This window comes from Protopterus annectens, chromosome 8.part0 (genome assembly GCF_019279795.1).
Source record: "Protopterus annectens isolate FY-2018-M chromosome 8.part0, PAN1.0, whole genome shotgun sequence".
NCBI classification, from domain to species: domain Eukaryota; kingdom Metazoa; phylum Chordata; order Ceratodontiformes; family Protopteridae; genus Protopterus; species Protopterus annectens.
In genome coordinates, this window is record NC_056741.1 from 811,983,277 (window position 1) to 812,008,322 (window position 25,046).

Below are 25,046 nucleotides of genomic sequence, written 5' to 3' on the forward strand. Positions count from 1 at the left end.
GGAGCCAAGGCTACCCTGTTGACTCTGAGGTTAGAGTCAACTCCAAAGTTTTTGGAGCCATCTCTGCACCATGGAGCCTTGGCATGGGTTAGTTCAGCTCCAACCTATGCCTTGGGGGGATTCTTCTTGGAGCAGGAAAGGACTGTGGTCCAAAAGCTTGCCTTTTCGGATTCGGGGTCCTGTCCATCTCTGGGGAGGTCTACCTTTGAGAGAGTATGTGGAGAGCCTTGCCTGCTTTGCCAACACAGACTGCTCCTACCCCCCCTAAGATTCTCAGTGTGCAGCCTTGCTGTCTCTGTGCTTGGAGTTTCACTGCTCTTCTCCATAGGGACAGCTGGTACCAAACCCCCAGGCTTCCCAACAGGGTGTTATGACTACTTCTGATACCTCCCCAGAGCATCCAACTGAGGAGGTCCCTAAAAAGAAGACATGCAAGAGGAAGCACTTGGATTCCCCATAGGAATCTATCACAGAAGATTCGGTCTTAAGGTGAAGGGTCCCCACAGTCATCTCTTGATGTATTGTTTGGAGACATTCTTGAAATCGTAAAACATAGAGGTGGCTGGAAACCCAGCAGCGCTTTGTCCGAAGAGTCTGTATTCTTGGAGGCGTTCAGTACTGGTCCATCTACCTCCTGGGTGACTCTGCCCGCCGGCAAGCCCATTGAGTTTTTTTCTCGGCGGGCATGGAAGGATCCTGACACCATTGAACCAGTACCTCAGAGACCTGACAAAGTTATGGCAACACTGGAAGACGAGCAGTTTTGGGTGAAAGGTTTATGGTGGCAGCTACTAAGAAGAATCTTTCCGAGTTGTCCCACTGTTCATCTCCCCCAAGGAGGAGTCTCGGATGATGCACAGGTTTGGAAAGCGTGTCTGCTTTAGTGACCTTCGATTTATGGTCACTGAACTATCTGGCACATTTCACCAGGTTACAGAGAGACAACATTAAGGAACTTTGTCACCCTCACATGATCTGTTTCTGAAGAAGTGCAAGCATCTGTGACTTCTCAGTTGGTAACCCTGTAATCTGTTTACAGCTCTGCCATGAAGCTCATTTTGAACATAGCTGAAGGAACGTCCGAGGCAGCAGGTTTAGGGGTTTCTATAAGGAGGCACGCCTGGATGTGCTTGTGTGTTTTGCTGAGCCCTTCAAGTCTTTGTTCATTGGTGCTCCTTTTGACGGCATGTCTTTGTTTGGCCACAAGGAAAAAGATACATTATCCAGGTGTGAAATGGACAAAAAAAGTCGTCTAGCAATACTAGACTTACCACTGCGTGATTCCTTAAATCTCTTGTATTAGAGGTGACATGGAATATATGCAAATGACACTTTTAGGACATCAGGTGTTTCAGCTAAATGACGGTTCTGGGTGTCCATGACTTTTTTCTTTTAAGTCCATCTATGGACAAATCCGCCTGAATTTGTCCATAAATAGATTTAAAAGAAAAAGTCATGGGCATTCAGAACGGTCAGTTAGCTGAAACACCTGATGTCCTCAAAGGGTCATTTGCATATATCCCATGTCACCTCTAATACAAGAGGTTTAAGGAAATCGCACAGTGGAAAGTCTAGCATTGGTAGATTTTTCTTAGTTTTTAAACTGATTAGTTTTTCTGTGTTACCTTTTTCCTCATTGTTTTAGGTGTGAAAATGAAGGAAATACCGTGTTTGCCATGGATGTACATTTTTCCACCTTGCAAAGGTCCTTTTTCAGGAATCATTGAGGGAGTGGGAAAGTGTGGTTTAAAATGTCCAAGGGACGTTTCCAGGCTATGCATGAAAGTAGTTTCTGCAGGGCTAGAGGGGGGAACTCCAATGGTAGACGCTGCCCCCACGGCAGAGGTGGTCCACAAAGCCAAGTGTCCAGAGATTCTTTGGCAGACCCTTCCAGCATTTCTGAAAGAGGTGGCCCACAAAGCCAAGAGTCTAGAGATTCTTTGGCAGACCCTTCCAGCATTCCTGAAAGAGGTGGCCCACAAAGCCAAGAGTCTAGAGATTCTTTGGCAGACCCTTCCAGCATTCCTGAAAGGAATCCTGGTTCCCCTCCTCTGGAGGCAGTCGGGGGTCGACTATCCCTGTACCAGAGAGCTTGGCTACAAATAACAGATACAATACTTGGGTGCAGAGGATCATTTCCTGAGGTTATATAATACCATTTTCCCTTCCTTCTTGAACCTCAAGAAAATTCCCTGATGATTCACCCAGTCAGAAGGAACAAGCAGCAAATTCAAGTACAAAGGCTGCTAGAAAAAAGGGTCATCCATGAGGTCCTACCTCCCCAGATAGAATCCAGAACTTACTCAAGATTCTTTTTAGTGCTAAAGAAAACGGGACTGGAGACCATTTCTGGATCTAAACAACTTAAACAAGTCAGTTCGCACCAGGTTCCGGATGGTCATGGTTCAGTCCATTCTCCCCTTTTTTGGGCAAGGAGGACTGGATGTGCTCGATGAACCTTCAGGATGTGTTCTGTTGCAAAGATGAACAGAAGATACTTAAGCTTCTAGCCGGGAGCCTGTCATTGCCAGGTCAGAGATCTGCCCCTTGGTCTCACCACAGCCCCCCGGGTGTTTACCAAGTGCATGGCAGTAACTGCAGCTCTCTTGAGATTGCAGAAATTCCAGGTGTTTTCATATTTAGATAACTGGCTCATTTCTGCTCTGATTAGGTATCATCTGTTAACAGCAAAAGACCAGGTTCTCCTGATATGTTCTCTTCTGGGGATAACCGTAAACTACTAAAAATTTCAGCTAGTGCCAACTCCAGGTTTAGAGTTCATAGGAGTCCTTCTCAACACAAAGTCATCCGTAGCATCACTGCCTCCCTTAAGAGTGCAGACATTAAGCTCACAGGTCAGAAAGATGATCTGCAGTACCAGGATTTCAGCCCATTTAGTTCTTCAAGCTCTGGGATCAGTGGCAGCGGCTATAATTCTAGTACTTTTAGCCAGATTTCACATGAGGATTTTACAGTGGATGTTTGCAACACATGTCAACTCCAATATGATACACCCACACATGCAAAAGGAGTCTCAGGTGCTGCCTCAAGTCCGATCAAGTTGTACACTGCAGTCTGTATATTCCCCCTCAGTCCAAGGCCAATAGTGACCCCAGTTGGGGTGGAGGAGGGGCATTATCTGGGGAAAACAGTCTGAAGCACTTGGTCCCCCAAAGAGGCCAGCTTGCATATCACTACCCTAGAGATGAGAGCAGTGCTTTTAGCATTGCAGTCCCTTCAAGATGCTCTCCCCTGGGGGACAATTGCAGTTCAGAATGACAGTAAGTCAGTTGCTTGGTATATCAACGAACAAGGAGGGACTAGATCTTACCCTTTTGTCGAAGTGGTCAGGTTATGGCAATGGGTGATCTCATCCAACTGCTTTCTTATAGCAGCGCACATTCCGTGGAATTCCAGTGCAATTAAGTTGAGCTGGTGCATTCGTCTACCTCACGAGTGCTTTCTCAGCAAGAATGTGATGGAAATGATATTCCACCTGTGGGGCCAGCCATGCTGCTGTCTTTTTGCATCTATCTGAAACAGCAAATGCAGCAGCTACTTTGACCTAATTTCCCCACAGGCAGAATCACAAAAGAATGCTCTCCTTCACGATTGGTCCCCCACTGTACTTTACGCTTATCCACCAATTCTGCTCATTCTGAAATTCCTTCAGAAAGCTGCCAAGTTGAAGAGCAAACTCATCCTTATTGCACCTTACTACCCTCAACAAATTTGGTTCCCCTTCTTTTAGCCTCACTCATTTCTTGAAGTTTGGATTCTGGATCAGACTCAAGACTTCCTGTCTCACCCAGCAGGCATGACCCATCCAGATATACAAAGCTTCAGGCTGACCACTTGGCTTCCCTAATTCTGTTAATAGCCAGACAACCTGTGCTGTCTTCCCCTGTCTGAAATGTACTTTTATCTTTCCCGTAAACCTTCTGCACAGAAGCCCTACTCCAATAAATGGAGACAGTTTGTCTACTGGGTACATCAAAGTAATACTGATCCTTTTTCAGCTTCTGTACATAACATCCTCGAATTTTTGGCCCTACTTTGTAAAGAAGGGGCTAGTTCCGTGACAGTTGAGCTCCAGTTTGCATAGATATCTAATGTGCACATTTTAATTGAAAGTTCTTCCATTGCCTCTCATAAGCTGCAAAGTCTTTTTGCGAGGCACTACTCTTTTAAGGCCTAAGATTCTACTCCACCATGGAATCTCAGTCTTGTACTGCAAGCACCTAATCAACCCCCTTTGAACCAGCAGCTAGATGTGACCTTAAGTATCAGTCTTGGAAAACAATATTTCTAGTTGCCATTACTTCTGCCAGACGAATTTCAGAGATTCAAGCCTAGTCTTCGAAAGGACCATACTTGATCTTTCACAAGGTTAGATTTGCATTCCGAACTGATGCATCCTTTCTCTGTAAGGTGGTATCAGACTCTAATATCAGTCAGTCCATTAATTTGCCAGTATTCTTTCCTAAATTTGCTAACAAGGGTGAATACATGTTACACTTATTGGATGTTCACAGACTATTGTTTTTACCTAAATAAAATGAAAAACATCAAGAAAACTAACATTTGTTTCATTTTCAATAGTAAAGTTCATAGATTAGGTTCATAGATTAGTACTAAGCTAACTGCCCTTGCGAGCCATTTTAAGCTTAGCCAATTATCCCTTGTGAGACTCAAACCCTGCACCTTGTGTTTGTAAGACAAACACCTTGACCATTAGGCAACCCTCCCACCCCAAGTTGTGGAAACTAGTTGCCAAAGTAACTTTTAGCCAGATGGCAGACTGGTTTTTATTTCTTTAATTTATAACAAAGTGGGCATTGCTTTATCAAAACCAGTATGAGCTCATTCAACTACATCTGTGGCAATTTATTCAGCTTTTCAATCTAGAATGTCCATTGATGACATATGTGCAGCAGCAACCTGGGCTACTCCTTATAACTTTGTTACTCATTACAGATGGGATCTGGTCTGCAGAGGAAGAGCATCATTTGGTTCAGTGGTACTCAGAAATATCCTTCCTTGAGTCCACCCAGGATTTTAGGAAGTTGGGGAATCTGTCCCAGAAGTTGAGGACAGAAGGAAAATTAACATCAGATAGAGGTTATGTAGTCACCATAACATTCCATCAGTGCTGTCCATTTTCATTCTTCAACTCCCCACCCTCCAACCCCCATCCTTAGAAAACTGCTTGGAAGAGTGAGTGGTTAGGGGACGTCACTTCCCTAATATTGAGCTCCAGGTATAGTCTCCATCACTATATGATGAATATTTATTTCTTATAAAGTCTGCAAACAAGATCTGAGGTACTTGGTGTTGGTGCATTGTAGGTAAGGGAGAAGCTTGAGAGTTTTTGGTTGCTACGAGCTTTTGCAATGGCCAAGTTGGAACCAAGGAATTGCATCTCAACCCATAAGTTGAGGAAGAAAGAAACAGGACAACACAGATTGAACATTGTAGTGATTGCATAACTTTTTGTAGTGCATCTTGGCAACACATATTTGAACTATAAACCGGAACAAAAACATCCATCACCCAAAATACTAACTTGTATTGTATACGGTTAACATGTACACTAACTATAAACCAGGATGCCATTCTTAATGTAGACTATGATTATCTGTACAGATGAGGGTCAATTGCAAAAATAGTAGAATGGCAGCTACATTAGGATTTACAGCCATCTGTATGTTAACAGACTAATCCTAAATGCGTGTCAGACTTGCCTTGGAGTTCTTTAGGACCTTCCCACAAGCTAATAAGTAACAGCATAATTAACATAGTAGACTTGAGCAAGAGCAAAATAACAGAGCTTGGAACCTGTCGATGCCTGGATCTACATCTAGATATATTTCTAACATTTTTACTTCATACTGAAAAAATAAGTCAAACTTGCTTATCCATTTCTAATCACTTGATAAGTGGATGCAGAAAAGCCCAAGTTAAAAGTATACCAACTCCCAGACTGGTAACTGCCCAGATAACTTACTGTCTTCATAAATTTGTAAGATGCTCAGTAGTAAATACTGCCCATTCCTGTTAAATAAGCTGACATATATAAAACTATCTTGACTCTGAGATGCAGACAGTAGGAAGCTTGCTTTAGTGAGATCCCAGTTTAGACGGTCTGTAAGGAAGACCTACTTTGTTTGTTACAGTAAATTTTAACAAACCACCCAAGGGAGAAAATGAGCTGCTACTTCAAAAAAGTACTTGTAAATGTGTTGCAGACACTGACTAATGCTACTAAATACCATCTGCAAGGAACTGACTGATAAAATGTTGAATAAAAAGATAAACCACTGAAGACTGTACAGCATTATTTTTTGCAAATATTCATGCATGACCAGCCATATACGATGAAACTCAGGGTGTGTGTGCTTACATGTATATACATGTATGTATGTGTATGTATGCATATGTGTATGTATGTGTGTATATACATATATATATATATATATATATATATATATATATATGTATATATATATATATATATATATGTGTGTATATATGTATATTTGTAGTATATATATGTGTGTGTTTGTAGTATATATATGTGTGTGTTTGTAGTATATATGTGTGTGTGTGTATGTATATATATATATGTATATATATATATATATATATAAAATGTGTGTGTGCGTGTCTCTACATATATTTATATATACATACGTATTTATATATATATATATATATATATATATATATATATATATATATATATATATATATATGTATATATATATATATATATATATATATATATATATATATATATATATATATATATATAAACATTTTATATGTATATATATATATATATATAAACATTTTATATATATATATATATATATATATATATATACACACACACACACACACACACACACAGTGGATATAAAACGTTTACAGCCCCCCCTGTTAAAATGCCAGGCTTTTGTGATATAAAAAATGAGATCATAATAAATCATTTCAAAACTTTTCCACCTTTAATGTGACCTATAACCTGTGCAGTTCAATTGAAAAACAATTCTGTTGGGGGCAAACATGTAAAAAATAAACATACAATAAGCTGGTTGCATAAGTGTACACACCGTAAAACATACTTTGTTGAAGTACCTTTTGATTTAATTACAGCTTTCACTCTTCTTGGGTACACACCTGCCATCAGTTAGTGACTCTGGTTAACCCCAAGTAAAGTTCAGCTGTCCTAGAAGGATTTTCCTGACATTTACTCAGTTGCCTGCTACAGTAAACGCTGTGGCTCTCAGAGAGCTTACAAAGCATGAAAGGCATCTCCTTGTTGAACAGTATCAGTCAGGAGAAGGGTACAGGAAACTTTCCACAGCATTGGGTATACCATGGAACACAGTGAAGACATTCATCAAAAAGTGGAGAAAATATGGGACAACAGTGATATTGCAAAGAACTGAACATCCCTGCAAAATTGATGAAACAAAAACTGGTCAGGGAGGCTGCCAAGAGACCTACAGCAACACTGAAAGAGCTGCAGGAATTTCTGGCGAGTACCGGTTGTGTACTACATGTCCAGTAAAACAGAATTAACCGCAAATATAAAACAAAAAATATTAAGAAACTGCAGCTTCAGCACAGTAAATCAGTCTGCACAGATATGTTAATGATGAATTACGTAATTCATCATTAAAATCTTCTCTTTGCAGCCTGATTTAGTGTGCCGAAGCTGCAGTTTCTTACTATATTTTGTGTACTACATGTGACAGTAATCTCCCGTATTCTCCATATGTCTGGCCTATGGGTGTGGTTGCAAGACGGAAGCCTCTTCTTACACAGAAAAACATCCAGGCCCAGCTAAAATTTGCAAAACAATACATAGTCTCCCAAAAGCATGTTGTAAAATGTGTTATTGTCTGAGACCAAGGTTGAAATTTTTGGCCGCAATTGCAAAAGGTACGTTTGGTGCTAAAACAACACTTTGCATCACCAAAAGAACACCAGCCCCATGGTGAAGCATGGTGGTGGCAGTATCATGGTTTGGGGTTGCTTTTCTTCTGCTGGAACTCTGGCTTTAGTCAAGGTGGAGGGAATTATGAACATTTCCAAATACCAATCACTTTTGGCCCAAAACCTTCAGGTGTCTGCTAGAAAGCTGTAGATGAAGAGGAATTTCATCTTTCAACACGACAATGACCCCAAGCATACATCCAAATCCGCAAAAGGATGGCTTAACCAGAAGAAAATTTAATTTTGGAATGGACCAGCCAGAGCCCATACCTAAATCCAATAGAAAATCTGTGGGATGACCTGAAGAGGGCTGTGCACAAGATGTGCCTTCACAGTCTGAAAGATTTGGAGTGATTTTGCAAGGAAGAGTGGGCAAATATTGCCAAGTCAAGATGTGCCATGCTGATAGACTCCTACCCAAGAAGACCGAATGATGTAATTAAATCAAAAGGTGCTTCAAAGTATTAAAGGGTGTGCACACTTACGCAACCAACTTATTGTACATTTCTTATTATTTTTATATTTTCCCCCCTAACAGATTTTTGTTGGTTTTTCAGTTGAATTGTACAGGTTATAGGTCACCCCCCAGATTCACTAATTTTCCGTGCAGGACTAACTTAGTCCTGCATGGAAGCGCCCGTGTAGGAGCAGGATGGCCATGTGCCATGCGTATTAATGAAGGTGCGCTGCCTGAGCTCCCAGGCTTACACGGAGTGTGTACAAGTGCAGGGGGCGTGTCTGAGAGCAGAGCTCTCAGAATAAACAAACCCCGGAATGTAGAACAGCAGAAAGTGTTAAATGAGCGAGAGCACTCATAGGTGTCCGCATATCCCCACCAACAGTCCCCCATGTGTACAACAACAGTACATATAAATAAAATGAAGAAACCCTTTTATTTTTTTTTGTAAAAAGCCAATTAAAGCTAACCATAGGTGCGCGGGTGTGCCCATAGCTTAGCTAAGGTTAAAGCAGCTTAAAAGGCTGAAGAGGATAACAAGGAAGATTTATGCAAATGAAGCAGCACTGCAATAGTGTAGTGGGCAGAGCATCCGCCTAAAGAGCAGGCATTCCCGATTTGATATATATATGGCCTTACATCTGTAGAGAACAATGGTAGATTAACAGAAACATGCGTGTCCACATGCACTGTTAATGGGGTTGAGAAGCCCCAAACAATATACGTCATGTATGAATTGCCATACCCCCCACCCCCAGCCAAACACATCCGCCCTACACTACACTGCCAGGTTTATTTTAATTTAATTGTTTTATTTATATACAAATTTAAATTATGTTTCTTGTATGTTTTATTTGTTCTATAGTTCATTCCCCTCTCCCCCACCCACTAGACGGGCCAACCAGTACAGGCCCATCCAACATGGCCTCTCTTCGACCCATACATTTATTACCCACAGTTCCGCCCCCTCCCACCTCACTGCACACACGCAGCCACCATCCCTTCCCTGGTTGCCAGCCCATAGCTACCACACCACCACACTTTGCCCACTCTCCACTCCTCCTCCCCTCGGGACTCATCTGGTATGTTGTCCTGACCCAAGTATCTTAAGTCTACCACAAGCTGTAGTCCACGCACATATGAACACAGCCATGCTTACCTTTTTAGACATGGTGTTACCGGAAAGAAAGTCACCCAACTTTTGGGTCGTCCTGCATGGGACGAATGTTTCCCTGGTAATAACAATAGACTTCACGTGTGACTTTGTTTACACTAACTGTTTTATTTGTAGGTATTGCAAAGCATACGTGGCACACAAGGAAGCCCGGTATGCACACAAAACCTAATAGGAATGTCTAATACAGGTATATGGGAAACTCACGACCCTGGTATACACACGGCACTACAGGTTCCCCTCCTGATAACTAAATTATTGTCTAATGAAGATGCACTGCTTTAATGTGCCTTAATCAGTCTGTATCTAATGGCCTGTGTTCTGCCCAGCAACAAAATAAACTGCTTCTGCAAGGCTCGAACCCAGGACCTTGCACACTATACACAGTGATTTACCACTAAGTCATGCCAGGTATACATAAATCTGATGTCAGTAACATAATGTCCAGCCCAGTCATGTAACAGTGCAGAGAATGTATACCAGCATCTAGGTGTATGTGTGTGTAATTATTCATATCTAAACAGATACTACATATCTATACATGTAGATATAACTATATATATATATATATATATATATATATATATATATATATATATATATATATATAGAGGTATATATAGGCATTGATCCGTAGATAGCAGTGGTAGATTAACATTAACATATATGTCCACATGCACTTTTAATGGGGTTGGGAGGCCCCAAACAATATACATCTTGCAGTAATTGGCAACCCCCCCACAGCCAAACACGTCCGCCCTGCAATACACTACCACGTATAATGTATTTTGTTTGATCTATATAAATAATGGTTTAACTATATTGTTATTTTCATATATTTCATTCCCCTCTCCCCCATCCACTAGGCGGACTGACAAGTACAGGCCCATCCAACCTAGCCTCTCCTTGACCCATGATTTCATTACCCACAGTTCCAGCTCCCCCACCCCCACCTTTGCTGCACACAAGCAGCCACCATCCCTCCTCTGGTTACCAGCCCGTAGCTACCACACCACCACACTTTGCCCATCCTCCACTTCTCCTCCCCTCCTGACCAAAGTATCGTAGGCCTTACATACGCTGTAGTCCATGCACATATTAACACAGCCATGCTTACTTTTGTAGACATGGTATTACCGCAAAGAATGTAGCCCAAATTTTGGGTCGTCCCACATGAAACAAATGATTCCCTGGTAATAACAATAAACTTCACGTGTGACTTTGTTTACACCAATGGTGTTCGATAAATAACATAAATATATGAACTGGAGTACTGCAGTAAGGCCAGATCTGAGGGGTTGGTGTAATAAAGTGTTGAAGTCCCCACGACCCCATACAGTGTACGTATACATGAACCAAAGGTACCAGACACAGATATAACATGTAACAAATAATAAGTCAATGTCAAAAAGAAAATGTAATGCTAATTAGATATTAAGCAATGCTAAGCATTGTACAGGTCAGCTTACAAGGTGTAAGCAATGTGTAGGCCAGCTAACTCAAACTGCCCAGTGGTATGCCCCTTTAAGCAATGCAAACTTTAGGTAAGCAGGTATGCCCATAGCTTAGCCTTTTCAAAACCGTCCAATCACGAGAAAGTGCGGGAAATCTGGCGTATTTAAACCCCACAGGTGCCAATAAATCCCATAACTGGTTGCAGCTCCCTACTGTAGGCAGAATGGCTGGAGTTGGGGAAGGCACTCTATTTAGAGCCCTGCGCTGGGGCACCCAGGAGTCCAGATTCATGGTATGGCTCCTGGTAAAATGCCATGAGGAGAGACTACTGCAGGGACCAGTACCAGTGCTCTCAGTATAAAGTGGAGGCCTGTGACAGTCTCGGTCGTGATCTCACCAGTGCCACTGGTATCCCCTGGACTGGTGAGCAGGTCAGGCATCACCATGCTGACCTGAAGCGGCAGAGGGGTGATCTCTTGGACCAGTGGATCGTAGAAGCAAGGCAGATGGCCGATGCCTCAGCACTGAGTAAGTACTCATTCTACTACGTAGATAATGATTGCCTAGCTTGTGTATACTATGGAAAGGCAATGGCTACATATTACTGTATTTCTCTGACAGCTGCAGATGAGTGGGCTGTGAACCATCAAGCCCATGTTGCTAGGCTGCAAAGGCTGTGTCGCGAGGCAGGTTAGTAATATTCCTGCATGTACTGTCATAACAAATATAACAGTTCTACAAAGTGTTGTACCAGTATAAAAATATATTGTGTATGGGATGTGCTGAATAAACCAGTCAGTATGGCAGGAAGACTGTCATATAGGTTGCATGGGAAAAAGGTGTTAAAAATCTTGTGCATAAATGTATGACCCTTGGAGTGCTTGTGTACATTCTGTTTACACATGTTGTTGTAGTGTTGCATTCTATAAATAGTACTGTTGTGTTAAGCAGTGTTACCCACACTGTTGAACGCTGTTAAAATGTGTAGGAAGTTCAGTATAACAATGTTGAAGTCCAAAGAGGACAGTCATATAGAACTGAGGGAGACTTGGACAGAAACCATTGGAATGCTTTACACCAATTTCCTGATAGTACAGTGTACTGTGATGTCAACTGTAGTATTTTTACCACACACAGCAAGGGTTTGAATCCCAGGAGTTGGTAGTAAGTTGTAAGCATAATCATACCCCACAACTGTACAGATTTTGCGAGAATGTTCAGGTAGAAAGCTGTATGCATAATCAGATCCAACAACTCTACAGACGTTGCTAGAATGTTCAGACAGTACGCTGTAAGCATAATCATAACCATCAACTGTACAGACTGTGGCATAATGTTCAGGTAGTAAGCTGTATGCATAGTTATACCCCTCAACTGTACTGATCTGTCCAGCATGTCCAGATAAATGGCCTGAATCTGCTGCCCAGTAACCTGTTCCCCTGACAAATCAGTGTAATGATCCAAGAAATGTAGGCAACTTATACTGACATATAATGGATAGTCAGACCTGAGCATAAAAAGAGACTGTATATGGAAACAAACCTGTCATTGTAGCATCTCACCCAAAGTGTATGACAGCTATTCCAAAATATGTCACATTAACACCTGCAGCCTGTCAAGCCTTGACCAGTGTGTGTGCAATAACGGACTGTTAGGTATGTGTATAACATCAACATGGAATCTGGGAGTATGTGTAGTATTTGTCAGGTGGTGTTAACAATGATTTCCTCAACAGCTATAACAGGTAAGAGGTGTAGACTATATACATAAGACAGTCCATGTAGATACTTATCTATAAACATACCATTGTACAAAGTAAGGACATTGGGTAGTGTAATAATACATGTAAAGGACAGATCACTGCAGTGACTAAGAAAGTTGTGAAACTACAGGGATATATCTGTTGTTAATTGACCTCGCTCTCTCACCCCCACCATATGTGCTACAGTAACATAATTACACACCTGAATGGGTACGTGTACACTCCAGACTTTTGTTTGGACATATGTCCTATTGGTTTGTAAATATTCACATTTGGTTCTGTGCATGTTAAAATACTCCCATATTGGTGGCCTTTTGCCAACAGTGAAACCTGCATGCTGTTGTCCTATATATGCATATGTTCTGCTTGCTCTGCACCTGTTGTAATTCTGTTGTCTTGGGTTAATGGGAATACCTATGCATGACGTTATAACTAGTCTTGAATGCTGTTGACCATTACTAACCGATATCTTTCTTAAACCTGCAACTCCATAGCTCGTATGGGAAGGCCGGTCCCAGTGGATCCACCTCAGCTGGCCATGGCACCAGCACGTCTGGGGCCCAGCCTGGGATGACCTCCTCTGTTGGCCGTGCACCACCTTTGTCTGGAACAGCTACAGAGGATGGGGTTCGGCCCCCCGGGAGCAGGGCAAAGAGGTACCCGTCACCCGCCCGCAAGTCTTGGCCGTGGTGCATAGCGAGCTTGACAAGGAGATTCGAGACCAGCTACGCCAGCTTGAGGGCCTCTTGGCGCAATTAGAGGGTGAGCCTGCCCCTCCTACCCAGCCCCCAACACAGCCATCTTTGGGGCTGTGAAGGTGCAGTGATGACTGCCCATGAGTGGGGACCTCAGTCCCACTGTTTCCATTTGGGGGCACATGGGCTTGCGACTTCAAACACCCCTCCCCGTCAAAGGTGTTTACCCCCCCACGTGTCCTATACCACCCCTTTATGCATCTTGTTTGTCTTGTCTGTTAACCTACCCAAACTACTTCTCCAAATATACATACTACCCTCCCCAACATCCCACTCTCACTTGAAAATAAAAAAGGGCAATCTGTTCCCACAAAGATATTTTGCCCCATACATAGCTGTCCATTTCGCACATGTGTCCATTGGACGCATGGACATGTAATCTGGTCTGATTGGCATCACAATGAATTATTGTTGTCCTCTCCCCCACTCAGGGGTTTGAGTGTCCAAATCTACCCCCAATTTCACTGTATATGCACAGCTGTTTCTGTAGAAGAAATGAACTGCTATGGAACTTCCTTACACCCTTCCTGCACATCCCTGGCTAATTTACATACTGTCTTTCCCACTTCATGACCCTTTTTCACTACTGTCCTATCAAGCCCTTTTCCTTTTCTTTTAAAGAAATTAGCATGGGGGTAAGCGGGAGTAAGCACTTATAAGCAGCAGTAAGCGGGTTTAAGCCTGTTTCTGCGGGGATAAGCACTGCCTACACAGGTTAAGCAATTTAGAAGCTAACAGTGTAAAACTGTTAACCGGAAGTTAGCATTGCTTAGCACCGCGCATACCTGCTTACAACTGCTTTAAAGTGCCTTAATCACTCTGTATCCAACAGCCTGTATTCTGCCTAGCAACAAAATAAACAGCCGCTGCAAGGCTCAAACCCAGGACACTGCACACCATAGACAGTGATTTACCACTAAGCCATGCCAGATATACATAACCCTAATGATGTCCTTCAAGGATGCATCTGCAGTCATCACATATGGGTTGTCCTGCCTCAGGCAGCCCTTCGGTCGGCCGGATTCCAAAGTCTGGGTCTGGCGTCGGCTGATGTCGCACTTTCCCCGATGTCAGAGCGCCTGGGGTATAAAAGCATCAGCAGACACCATCTTCTCCAGTCTTTCTTGCCGCGTGGTGCCCGAAGCAGAAGCAGTTCGCAAGTGCCGGTGGGCCAGCTCCTGTAATTCAGCTACCGAAGACTTCAAAAAGCTAAGTACCCCGTTGGGGACTCTTTCTTGCCTCAGCCGATGTCAGATAAAGTTAATAATTGTTTAACTTGTGGGAAACAAATACCTCATAAGGATTTCCACTCTTACTGCCTACCCTGTCTAGGCCCAGACCACGACGTCTCGGCCTGTTCAGCCTGTGCTTCCTTCAACCGACGCACTCTTAGACGTCGGGCGGTGTTTGCAGAGGAATTTTTTGGGGCTAGTTTTTCGTATAAGATGCCGTCGGAGACTCCGACTTCTCATTTAGTTAATAAACGGAAGGACAAGGACCGACATACGCGGGCCGCGGTTTCGGCTGAAACCATGGCCAGGCCTACCGCGAGTGTCTCTGTCTCGGCTGAAACAGAGTCCTTGGTACTTCCAACTACCTCGGTCCCGGAGGCTCCGGCTGAGTCTGTTATTGAATTTCCAACAGAAACTGGTGTCCTGGAACCTTCCGACACCATTCCTTTAAACAAATGTACACCAGCACGTGGTGCAGCCATGCCTCCTGCATCCATGTCCATTAAGGCATTCTCCAGGGCTAAAGCTGCTAAACTCTCAAAAGCTTTGCCTACCAAGGTTATCCCTCAGGGACCCTCTACTGGTTCACAGATTCTAAGCTTAGCAGAGGATCTTATCTCCTTAATTAGGGGCTCTCAACCTCATCCGGACAGGGGCTCTCAACCTCCTCCAGACAAAAGGCCCAGGGTTGAGCCCTCTGATCCCCACTCCTCAGATGAGGCCTCTGATGGCTCTACTCTCTCGGACCACCAGGAGGAGGCTTTTTCGGCCTACGAGGATTCTGATGCAGAGGAATCTATTCCCTCGGCCTCCCCTCCTGAAGAGTTTTCCTTTGGGGAGACACTACACACCATGAGAGAGCATTTCCAATGGCAGGGCCAGGAATTCTCTGATTCCAGGAAAAGATTAAGGACCTTTTTACATTTGCATCAGCATAGGCCTTTAGCTATTCCTCCTGTGTTGAATGTCATTGATGATGTGTACTCTGACTCTAGCACAACCCCTGATTCTCTCCCTCCGGCTCCTGCCAAACCCGATAGGTACTACAGGGTCCCGGACTCACATCTTTACCTTTACAAGGCCCACTCTGCTGATCCAGAAACTATTTCCCAGGGCCCTAAAGGGGTTGCAGCTGCCACTGCTAGAAATCCTCTCCCCTCTGAAAGGGAGTCCAGAGCTTTAGAGAGATGGGGTAAAAAAGTGTATACTTCTGCTACTCTTTCTTTGAGGGCATTAAATTGTCAATTTCATATGATACAGTACCAAGAGTATTTGTTAGATGAATCGCATAAAAAACTGTCTTCACCTGACCCCCTAGACTGCAAGTCACTTCAGGATCTGGTACATAACTCACAACAGGTTAGCAACCATTTCTTGCAATGTGGTTATGATGCATTGGAAGCTTCATGTAGGTCAGCTATGACTGGCGCAGTCATACGTAGGCATGCTTGGCTGAAGGAACAATCTCTGCCAGACCATGTTAAAGCAAAGCTGCTGGATGCTCCTCTGGAAAAGCAAAAGTTATTTGGCTCTACGGCTCAGGAGGTCCCAAAGAAATTTGAAGAAAAGGCAAAATCCGTACAAACAGTCAAGGATTTTCTCCAAGTACAACCACCGAGATTCAGCAGGAATTGGCCTTCCAAGAATTGGTCCTTTCCAGACACAGAGAGGTTTCAGAGAGGCAAGAACAGGCGTGCCAGAGGTAGAGGGCAAGCTAGAGGCTCCTACAGAGGACGTCAATGGCAGCCTCCCAACCAGAGAGGTAATGCAGGACCTTCAACTGCTGCACAAGGACAGGCTCAATGACTTTACTTTGACACCGCCAACCAGGGCTCAATTGGAAGCACCTTTGGGCGGAAAGCTTTCTTTATTCTCAGAAAATTGGCACAGTATTACAAGGGACAAATGGACACTACAAATAATAGACAAAGGATACAGGTTTCATTTCCACACATTACCAAAAAGAAAGGGCATGCCAGACCTGCCACCGAATCAAAGGGCAGAGGCTTTGAAACAAATTTCCAGCTTAATGCAAATGAAAGCTATAGAAAAGGTCCCTCTCTCAGAACAAGGCCAAGGATTTTATTCCAGACTATTCCTTGTTCCAAGAAAATAAAAACAATGGAGGCCTATTCTCGACTTGTCCGCACTGAATACTTATCTCATTGTGCCAAAGTTCAAAATGCTGACTCTACAGCAGCTCCTTCCCATGCTGGGCAAGGGGTCTTGACTGGTAACTCTAGACCTCAAGGAGGCATACCTGCATGTCCCTATCAGACAAAGTTGCAGAAGACACCTCAGATTTCTTGCAGGGTCAGAGCATTATCAATTCTCAGCATTGCCCTTTGGCTTATCTACTGCGCCCAGAGTATTCACGAAATGCCTGGCATCAGTAATTGCACACTGCAGACTTCAGGGGATTCAAATATACCCATATCTGGACGACTGCCTTATACAAGCGGACAGCCAACAAACTTTGGTAAAACACTTGAATTATGCCATCCACCTACTTCAGGCCTTGGGATATAGTGTCAACTTTCACAAATCAAGACTTGTTCCATCCCAAAGAAAAACCTTTCTGGGTGCAGATCTAGATACATCCACCCAAATGGCCTTCTTCACAGAAGAAAAACAAAGTCAACTACCAGATTACTTCAAAAATCTGACAAGACAAACCCAGCTGACTGCAAGGAAAATCCTGCAGGCCCTGGGTTACATGGCTTCTTGCATCCTTCTGATTCCGCAAGCAAGACTACATATGAGGAAACTACAGTGGCACCTAAGGAGTTTATGGACTCAGCACAGTTACAGTCTGGAAACTTTGATACCACTCATTCCATGCCTTCAAAAGGAATTTCTGTGGTGGGCTCAAGCAAGCCAGTCAAACAGGGGTCTGCCTTTCAGCAAACCAGTAGCCAGCCAAACCATTACAACAGACGCTTCAGACCACGGATGGGGAGTGCACATGGAGGGCAGATGCATTCAAGGTCTATGGTCACAAAAAGAGCTACGCATGCACATAAATCAAAAGGAAATGCTGGCAGTGATATATGCAGTCGAAGCCTTCAAACCCTTTCTGCATCATGGCCATCTGCTAATAAGGACAGACAACACCACGGTTATGTGGTACATAAACAAGCAAGGAGGCACCCATTCCTATCCTCTTTGCAGGCTGGCAATGAATCTATGGGAACTTTCCTTGAAACTCAATATACAGCTACAATCCCAGTTTGTGCCAGGGAAAGACAATATACTGGCGGACAGCTTAAGCAGAAATATCATGGATGCACACGAATGGATGCTTATGTACCCCAGCCGCTCTGACGTCGGAGGGAAATGCGACATCAGCCGACGTCGGACCCAGACTTTGGAATCCGACCGACCGAGGGCTGCCTGAGGCAGGACAACCCATATGTTATGACTGCAGTTGCATGTCTATCGGACATCTACATTTATGGTAGGTACAAAACTGTACTTTCTGTGCATACCTTCACCAAGCATTACCATCTGCCTTTTTACTGTAAATCCAGAGCTGGCTTCGCCACTGCATTGCTGCAGGGCCTAATAGCCACCCCTAATGCCTTATAGAACCAGCCTCCCTACCTCAGCTTTGGGATTCTACCCAAGTGTAATGACTGCAGCAGTGTAACACGATGAACATAGTACAGTTTTGTACCTACCATAAATGTAGATATTCGAGTGTAGACACTGCTGCAGTCCAGGTTATCCTCCCTCCTTCCCCTCTTACTTGCTGGTACGTACCCATGTATTTTTCCCTTTGCTACCTATGGGGAGTATTTGCTGGTAACTGAAAGTTGTTGTTTACTTTTCTTATGTATGTTTTATTAGCAATATATATTGCCTACCTATTTGGGGGCACCTGACATCTGGGGCAAGAAAAACTGAAGAAAATGGCGTCGGCTGCATCTTTTATACCCCTGCCGCACTGATGTCAGGGAGGAGGCGACAGCAACTGATGCCGGACCAAGACTTTGGAACTCAGGCCGACTGGGGAACCGCCTGACAGCAGGATAACCCAAGTGTAATGACTGCAGCAGTGTCTACACTCGAACATCTACATTAATGGTAGGTACAAAACTGTACTTTTCTGAAACTGCTAGGGTTCATGGCCTCTACAAATACCCATGTTGTCTTTTGTCAAACTACATATGAGAAAGTTCCAGTGGTTTCTTAAGACAGTTTGGTCCCAGCATGCTCATCCCTTAGATGTCTTGATCCCTCTTCTTCCCTGCTTGAAAACAGAGCTCAGTCAGAACAATAGCTTACTACTTCCGTCAGATTTAAGTTGGGGAGCACCCTTTGTTGCCTGGAAAATGCAGGGTCTTTGGTCCCCCTCTCAAAAGAGGGGGCACATCACCATCAGAGAGATGAGGGCTCTGATTATAACCTTGGAGACCTTTCATCCCGTATTCTTGCCACGACCCCTCAGGATTCTTACACAATGCCACAATCTTTTGCTACATAAACAAGCAGTAGGGCACAAAATCTTAGCTTCTTCGTCGCTTTGCCATTAAGGCATGGGTATAGGCTTTTCAGTATCAAGTGTCACTGAATGCTGTGTACCTCCCCTCTGCTCAGAACATGGTGACAGATGCATTAAGCAGATCCATGATACAATCCCATGAGTTGATGGTTCACTGGCATGTGTTCCTGGATCTAGTTCACTGGTTGGGTACTCCAGAAGTGGACCTCTGTCTCCCCTCTGAACAGAAAACTTCCTGTCTTTTGTGCCAGGGTCCCTCACCCTCAGAATTGGAAAGTGGATGCTCTGTCCTTCACAGGGAAGGGGATGTTTCTTTATGCATTCCCCCTTCCCTTTAATTCAAAAAGTCCTGTTGAAAATTGTACAGGACAAACCAAAAATCTTGCTAGTGACTCCTGTTTGGCAAAGACAGGACTTGATTCCTTCTCCAGTTACCCAAGGGTCATCACTACAAGTTACCTCACTAGATGGACCTACTCACTCAGGACAAAGGATCTCTGATTCACCCACATCTTTCAACTCTGCAAATGACCCTGGGGGTGATCAACTTTTGACCCCTTTCAGGAACCTGTTTTTTAAGGACGTACTTCGGGTTTTGCAGAAGGCCAGGAAACTAAATACTAGAAAATCGTGCATTTCCAAGTGGAAAGGATGTTCATGTGGTGCCAAAAAAAAGAGAATCCCCTCTTTGCAGATATTCCTTTAGTTTTTTCTTACCTGTGTGAGTTGCTTAACAGTGGTCTTTCCTATTCCCCAGTCAACATCCACTGTTCCGCCTTGTCTGCTTGCTTGCTTTTAACTCCCCCCCCCCCCTTAGCTTCCAGGCTGGAGGTTAACCTTTTTCTTAAAGGCTGTCCTACACATGAAACCTCCCAGGAAGTCCTCCTCCTTGGGATCTTAACTACGTGTTGGAGAAGCTTACTCATTCTCCTTTGGAGCCAATGGCATCAACTTCTCTATAAAGTTTTGCATCTGGAAAACTGTACTTCTAGTAGCTTTAACCTCTGCTAGAAGGGTGTCTGAAATTCAGATATTCATGGCTTCCCCTCACTTTTCTGTTTTCCACAAGGACAGAGTATCTTTGAGAACTAATCCTTCATTTATGCCAAAAGTGATGAATTAGTTGTCTCTGAATCCGTCCATCCAGTTGCCCACTTTTCTTCCCTTTTCAGTACCCTAGTGAGAGGATTCTGCATTCTTTAGACGTACATAGACCACTCAGATTTTACCTGGACAAAACTAAGTCTATTAAGAAGTTTAAACTTTGTGTCCTTTCATCCCAAGGTGCTGGGTTTATCTGTATCCAAACCAAATCTTTCTTCGAATTTCTAAGGCCATTATGTTTTGCTATGATTTTTAAGGGAAATCTGTATCTTCCGTTAAGGCCCATTCCACCAGATCAGTTGCATCTTCAGGGGCCTTCTTCAAAGGTGTAGGTACTCTATTTTGGAATCTGCCACCTGGTCATCTGTTCATACATTTGCAAAGCATTACAAGTTGGACACTATCTCCAGATCCAGGGCAGGATTTGCCAGGGCAATTCTGCATGTATTTGTGGAAAATGTTTTGGTCTTTGTCTGCTCCATCCTCTTCCCTGGGTTCCCTTTGAGCATTTGCACTCTCCCATCTGTAAAGAATACTGCAACATCGAAGAGAAGGACATAGAATAGTTATGTAAAATCTTACCATAACCATAGATGTCCTTCTCTTCAGTGTTGCAGTATTCTATCTCACCTGCCTCCCCCCTACATCTTCTTTCTTAGGATGACAACTCCTTAATCTTCCTTTGGATTTCTGTTCCTCATGGAGCTTTCTTATTCTGAAGATTGTATGTGTGGATGTCCCTTTTGTGGCTGATGTTTTCTGTGCCTTTGTGCGACGTCCCACATAGTCAGTGGCATTAAGCTTTTGTATACAGGCCAGACTTTGGGTTGTCAGGCGGACTAGAACCCCCATAGGTAAAGAATACTGCAACATAGAAGAGGACATCCATGGTTATGGTAAGATTTTATACAACTATTCTTTGTTAAATACATAACTGATCTCCTTTCCTGTGGCCTCACTTAATTCAACAGTGTAATTCTGGGCACAACTCCAGATCTCCTGTCTCACCTGACGGGCATAATGCATCCGGACCTTCTGAATCTCAAGTTGATAGCTTGGTTTCTCCAATTTCAGGAATGCCCAGGCAACTGATGTTGTCATCCCCTGTCCAGCAGATTTTATCTTCCTTTAAACCATTCACAAGGAAACTGTATGCTAGTAAATGGAAAAAGATTTATACAGTGGGCACTTCAAAACCATGTGGACCCTTTTCCTGCTACTATTCATGATGTTCTAGAGTTCTTGATGCTGCTTTTTAACCAAGGGCCAGTTTTTCAACAGTTAAAGTCCAGTTGGCAGCAATTCTTAATTTTCATATTGGATTTGATGGTTTTTCATTGGCTTCTCATAAGTTATGTAAAGCCGCCTTATGGGGCAAAATAGTACTCAGACCTCCTTTTAAAGATCCCAGCCTCCATGGGATCTAAATCTGGTACTGCAATACTTGGTCCTTCCATCCGTTGAATCTACACATGATTGTAGTCTTAAATTTCTGTCTTGGAAAACCTTATTTTTGGTTGCTATTACTTCTGCCAGAAAAATTTGAAAAATCCAGGCATTGTCTGTGAAACCTCCATATCTGATATTTCATAAGGATAGCATTTCCTTACAAGATAAATGCATCCTTTTTGACCAGAGTTGTCACTCTTAACATTAACCATTCCATTAGCCTACCAGTTTTTCTTCCCAAATTATTTAAACGAGCGAGAATACGTTTAGCTGCCTATGAACATCAAGTGAATGTTATGGTTTTGTTTACGTAGAACAAAAGATTATCAGAACTGCAGATCAGTTATTTGTATCCTTTGCTGGTCTGAAATTGGCTAAACTGGCATCTAAAGTCACGTTAGCCAAATGGCTTACTGACTCAATCTCATTTTTAACAAATTGGGAATACATTTTCCTAAGAAAATACATGCTCATTTAACCAGATCTGTAGAAACTTCCTCAGTTTTTCATTCAAGGGCTTCCATGGATGACATATGTGCAGCAGCAACTTGCACTTCCCCCCACACCTTTATCACTCACTCCAAGCTGGATTTGGTATCCATAGGTAGGACATCTTTTGGCTCAGTGGTGCTTAGAAATGTCCTTCCTTGAGTCCACCTTGGGATTTAGGTAGCTGGGGACTCTGTCCCATCAGTTGAGGATAGAAGGAAAATTGACATCAGATAAGGAAGTTGTGTACTTAGAAGAATATTCCATCTGTTTTGTCCGTTTTTCTTCTTCCCCACCCCACCAACCTTATGGTTTATAGAAGAACGGGTGGATATAGCAAAATGTCTGTGTCTCCCAGATTTTACAGAGCTCCAGATTTGGCTTTGCCAATTTTTTTTCTGATATATTTGGTAGTCTAAGAGTTATGTCTTTCTTTAATAGCTTGCAAACAAGATCCAAGGTAATGAGGCATGGTGCATCATGGGTAAGGGAGAGGCTTGAGAGTTCACAAAGTTGCCACGAGCTTTTGCAGCAGCAGAGTCAGATCCGATGTCTTTGATACAAACCCCTCAGTTGAGCAAAAATGAAAATGGACAACACGGATGGAACGTTACGGTAAATACATAACTTTTTTTCATTTTGTTTCACAGTTGCAGTAATAACAATATGAGAGTTGTTATTGCTGTGGTAGCCCTCGGCCAGCCCGAATACCAGAAAATGAATTCCGTCCTTCTGACCAGGTAGACGTCTTGCACCTGACAACAGGATGTCTGGGTATAATGTTTATCAGCCAGCATCACCTTATATATCTTTCTTGCCATCACAGCCCAAAGAATCCACATCCATACAGTTGGTTGGTCTGCGGACCTGAGTGCATTGTAAAGCTAAGTGCCCTATTTGGGAAACTTTCTTTTTTCTATACTGTCAAATCTATTAGATAAGTTCTGGGATAAATACTAGTCTTAACTGGAGAAAACAGATTCCATGTTGGGATTGTCATTCTGTTTGTTTTTTCTGCTTAGTCCCGGAATTTGACATTCCTACTGTCCCCTTTATGCTCATTTTAACAAGCTCAATAGCCATCATAAGGCCAAATATCTTCCACAATGCTTAGAAAAGGCTAAAGGGCATTGAGGATCTTCACATATAGCTGGTGTTCTCCAGATGTCCTGACTGAGTCACTGTTGTAGTATTCTTAAAAGATGGGTTGTAGTTTGCTGACATTAGGTTTGGGTACCAAAGCTTTTTCTTCCTAGGATGTACATCTGGATGATGACTTCAGCTCGACTGTGTAGGGGTATAAAATTGGACATGTTTGAGATCCCCAGACTATCTCGCTGCCAGCCCACAAAGTCTTTGGGTCCTGCGTCGGTTGCTGTCCCTTCTTCCATGACATCAGGTAGTCAGGGGTATAAAACATGCAGCCAATGCCATTACATCAGTCTTTCTTGCCATGTGGTACCCAAATCAGAAGCAGTTCGCAAGAGCCAGTCGGCCGACTCCTGAAATTTTTGTTTTTGAGTTTCTGAACCGAAGTCTTCAACTAAAGCTAAGTACCCCGTTGGGGAAACTTTTTCTTGCTCCTTACCGATGTCAGTAAAAGTTAATAATTACATTACTTGTGGAAAGCAAATACCTCACAAAGATTTTCATTCATACTGTATTCCTTGCATGGCCCTGACCACGACTTAACCTTGCTGTTGGTTTTGTGCTTTATCCGTCATCAGTATATTTTCGCTTCTAAATATTTCAGTTCTCTGTTTAATTATCCAGAAATGTCGTAGGTTAGCCATCCAACTACTGGGATTCCGAAAAAACGTAAAGATAAAGACAGAGACAGGCCACCGAGGGCCAGAGCTGCCGGCGACGCTTCTCCTAAGCCAGTTGCCAGTTTGCCAGTACTCAGTGAGGTGCTTTCACTGCCCCCGATACCTGCTACTTCTGACTCGCAGGCCTCTACTGAGACCCATTCAGAGTCCTGTATGCCGCGAGATGCTTCAACTATGGAACCTGTGGATGTCTCTACTTTAGAAGAGTCCAGAGCCGCTATGCAGGCACCGGCTTCTGAGGGTGTATTCAGGCCTACGGACTTCATATTAAACTGACGCCTCCTTCTTCATTTAGGCCAAAATCTCGAACCATGCCTAAGAAACCGACGCCCAGGCCAGATGCTCAGGCCTCTATGCCTAAAAAATAAATGATAAGAATGGCTGAAGATTTTATAACTCTAATCAGGGGAACCTCCCCCTTCTAAAAGACGTAGGACTGAAGTTGTTTATGAATCTTCTGAACAGGATTCTGATTTTTCTGATTCTTCTGATGATCTGGATTTGCCCTTATCTACTTATGAGGATTCTGATGCAGAGGACTGTATTTCCTCTGCTTCCCCTCCAGAGGATTTTTTTTTTTTTTGGTGAGACCTTACATACTCTAAGGGATTCCAATGGGAAAGCCATGACTTTTCGGATTCAAAAAAGAGGCTTGGGGATTTCTTACTTCTGCCTCAGCATAGGCCTTTAGCTATACCTCCTGTACTAGACATTGTTGATGCCTTTTCAGAATCTAGTTTGGCTCCTGATTCTTTGCCTCCTGCTCCCAGAAAACCTAACAGATATTACAGGGTTCCTGATTCTTTTACAGGGCCAAGGGCATTAAGGCTTC

At 43.2% G+C, this 25,046-nt stretch overlaps 1 protein-coding gene across 1 annotated transcript in view; it reads left to right on the forward strand.

The window, feature by feature from the left end:
• Positions 1-25,046, forward strand: part of USP11 (ubiquitin specific peptidase 11) — a 3,313,221-nt gene that overhangs the window by 333,481 nt on the left and 2,954,694 nt on the right. Inside the window, exons 4-5 of the mRNA XM_044080280.1 lie at positions 2,612-2,629; positions 22,619-22,631. Of these exons, the coding sequence (XP_043936215.1) occupies positions 2,612-2,629; positions 22,619-22,631 (31 nt within the window). The remainder of the gene's footprint in view (positions 1-2,611; positions 2,630-22,618; positions 22,632-25,046) is intronic.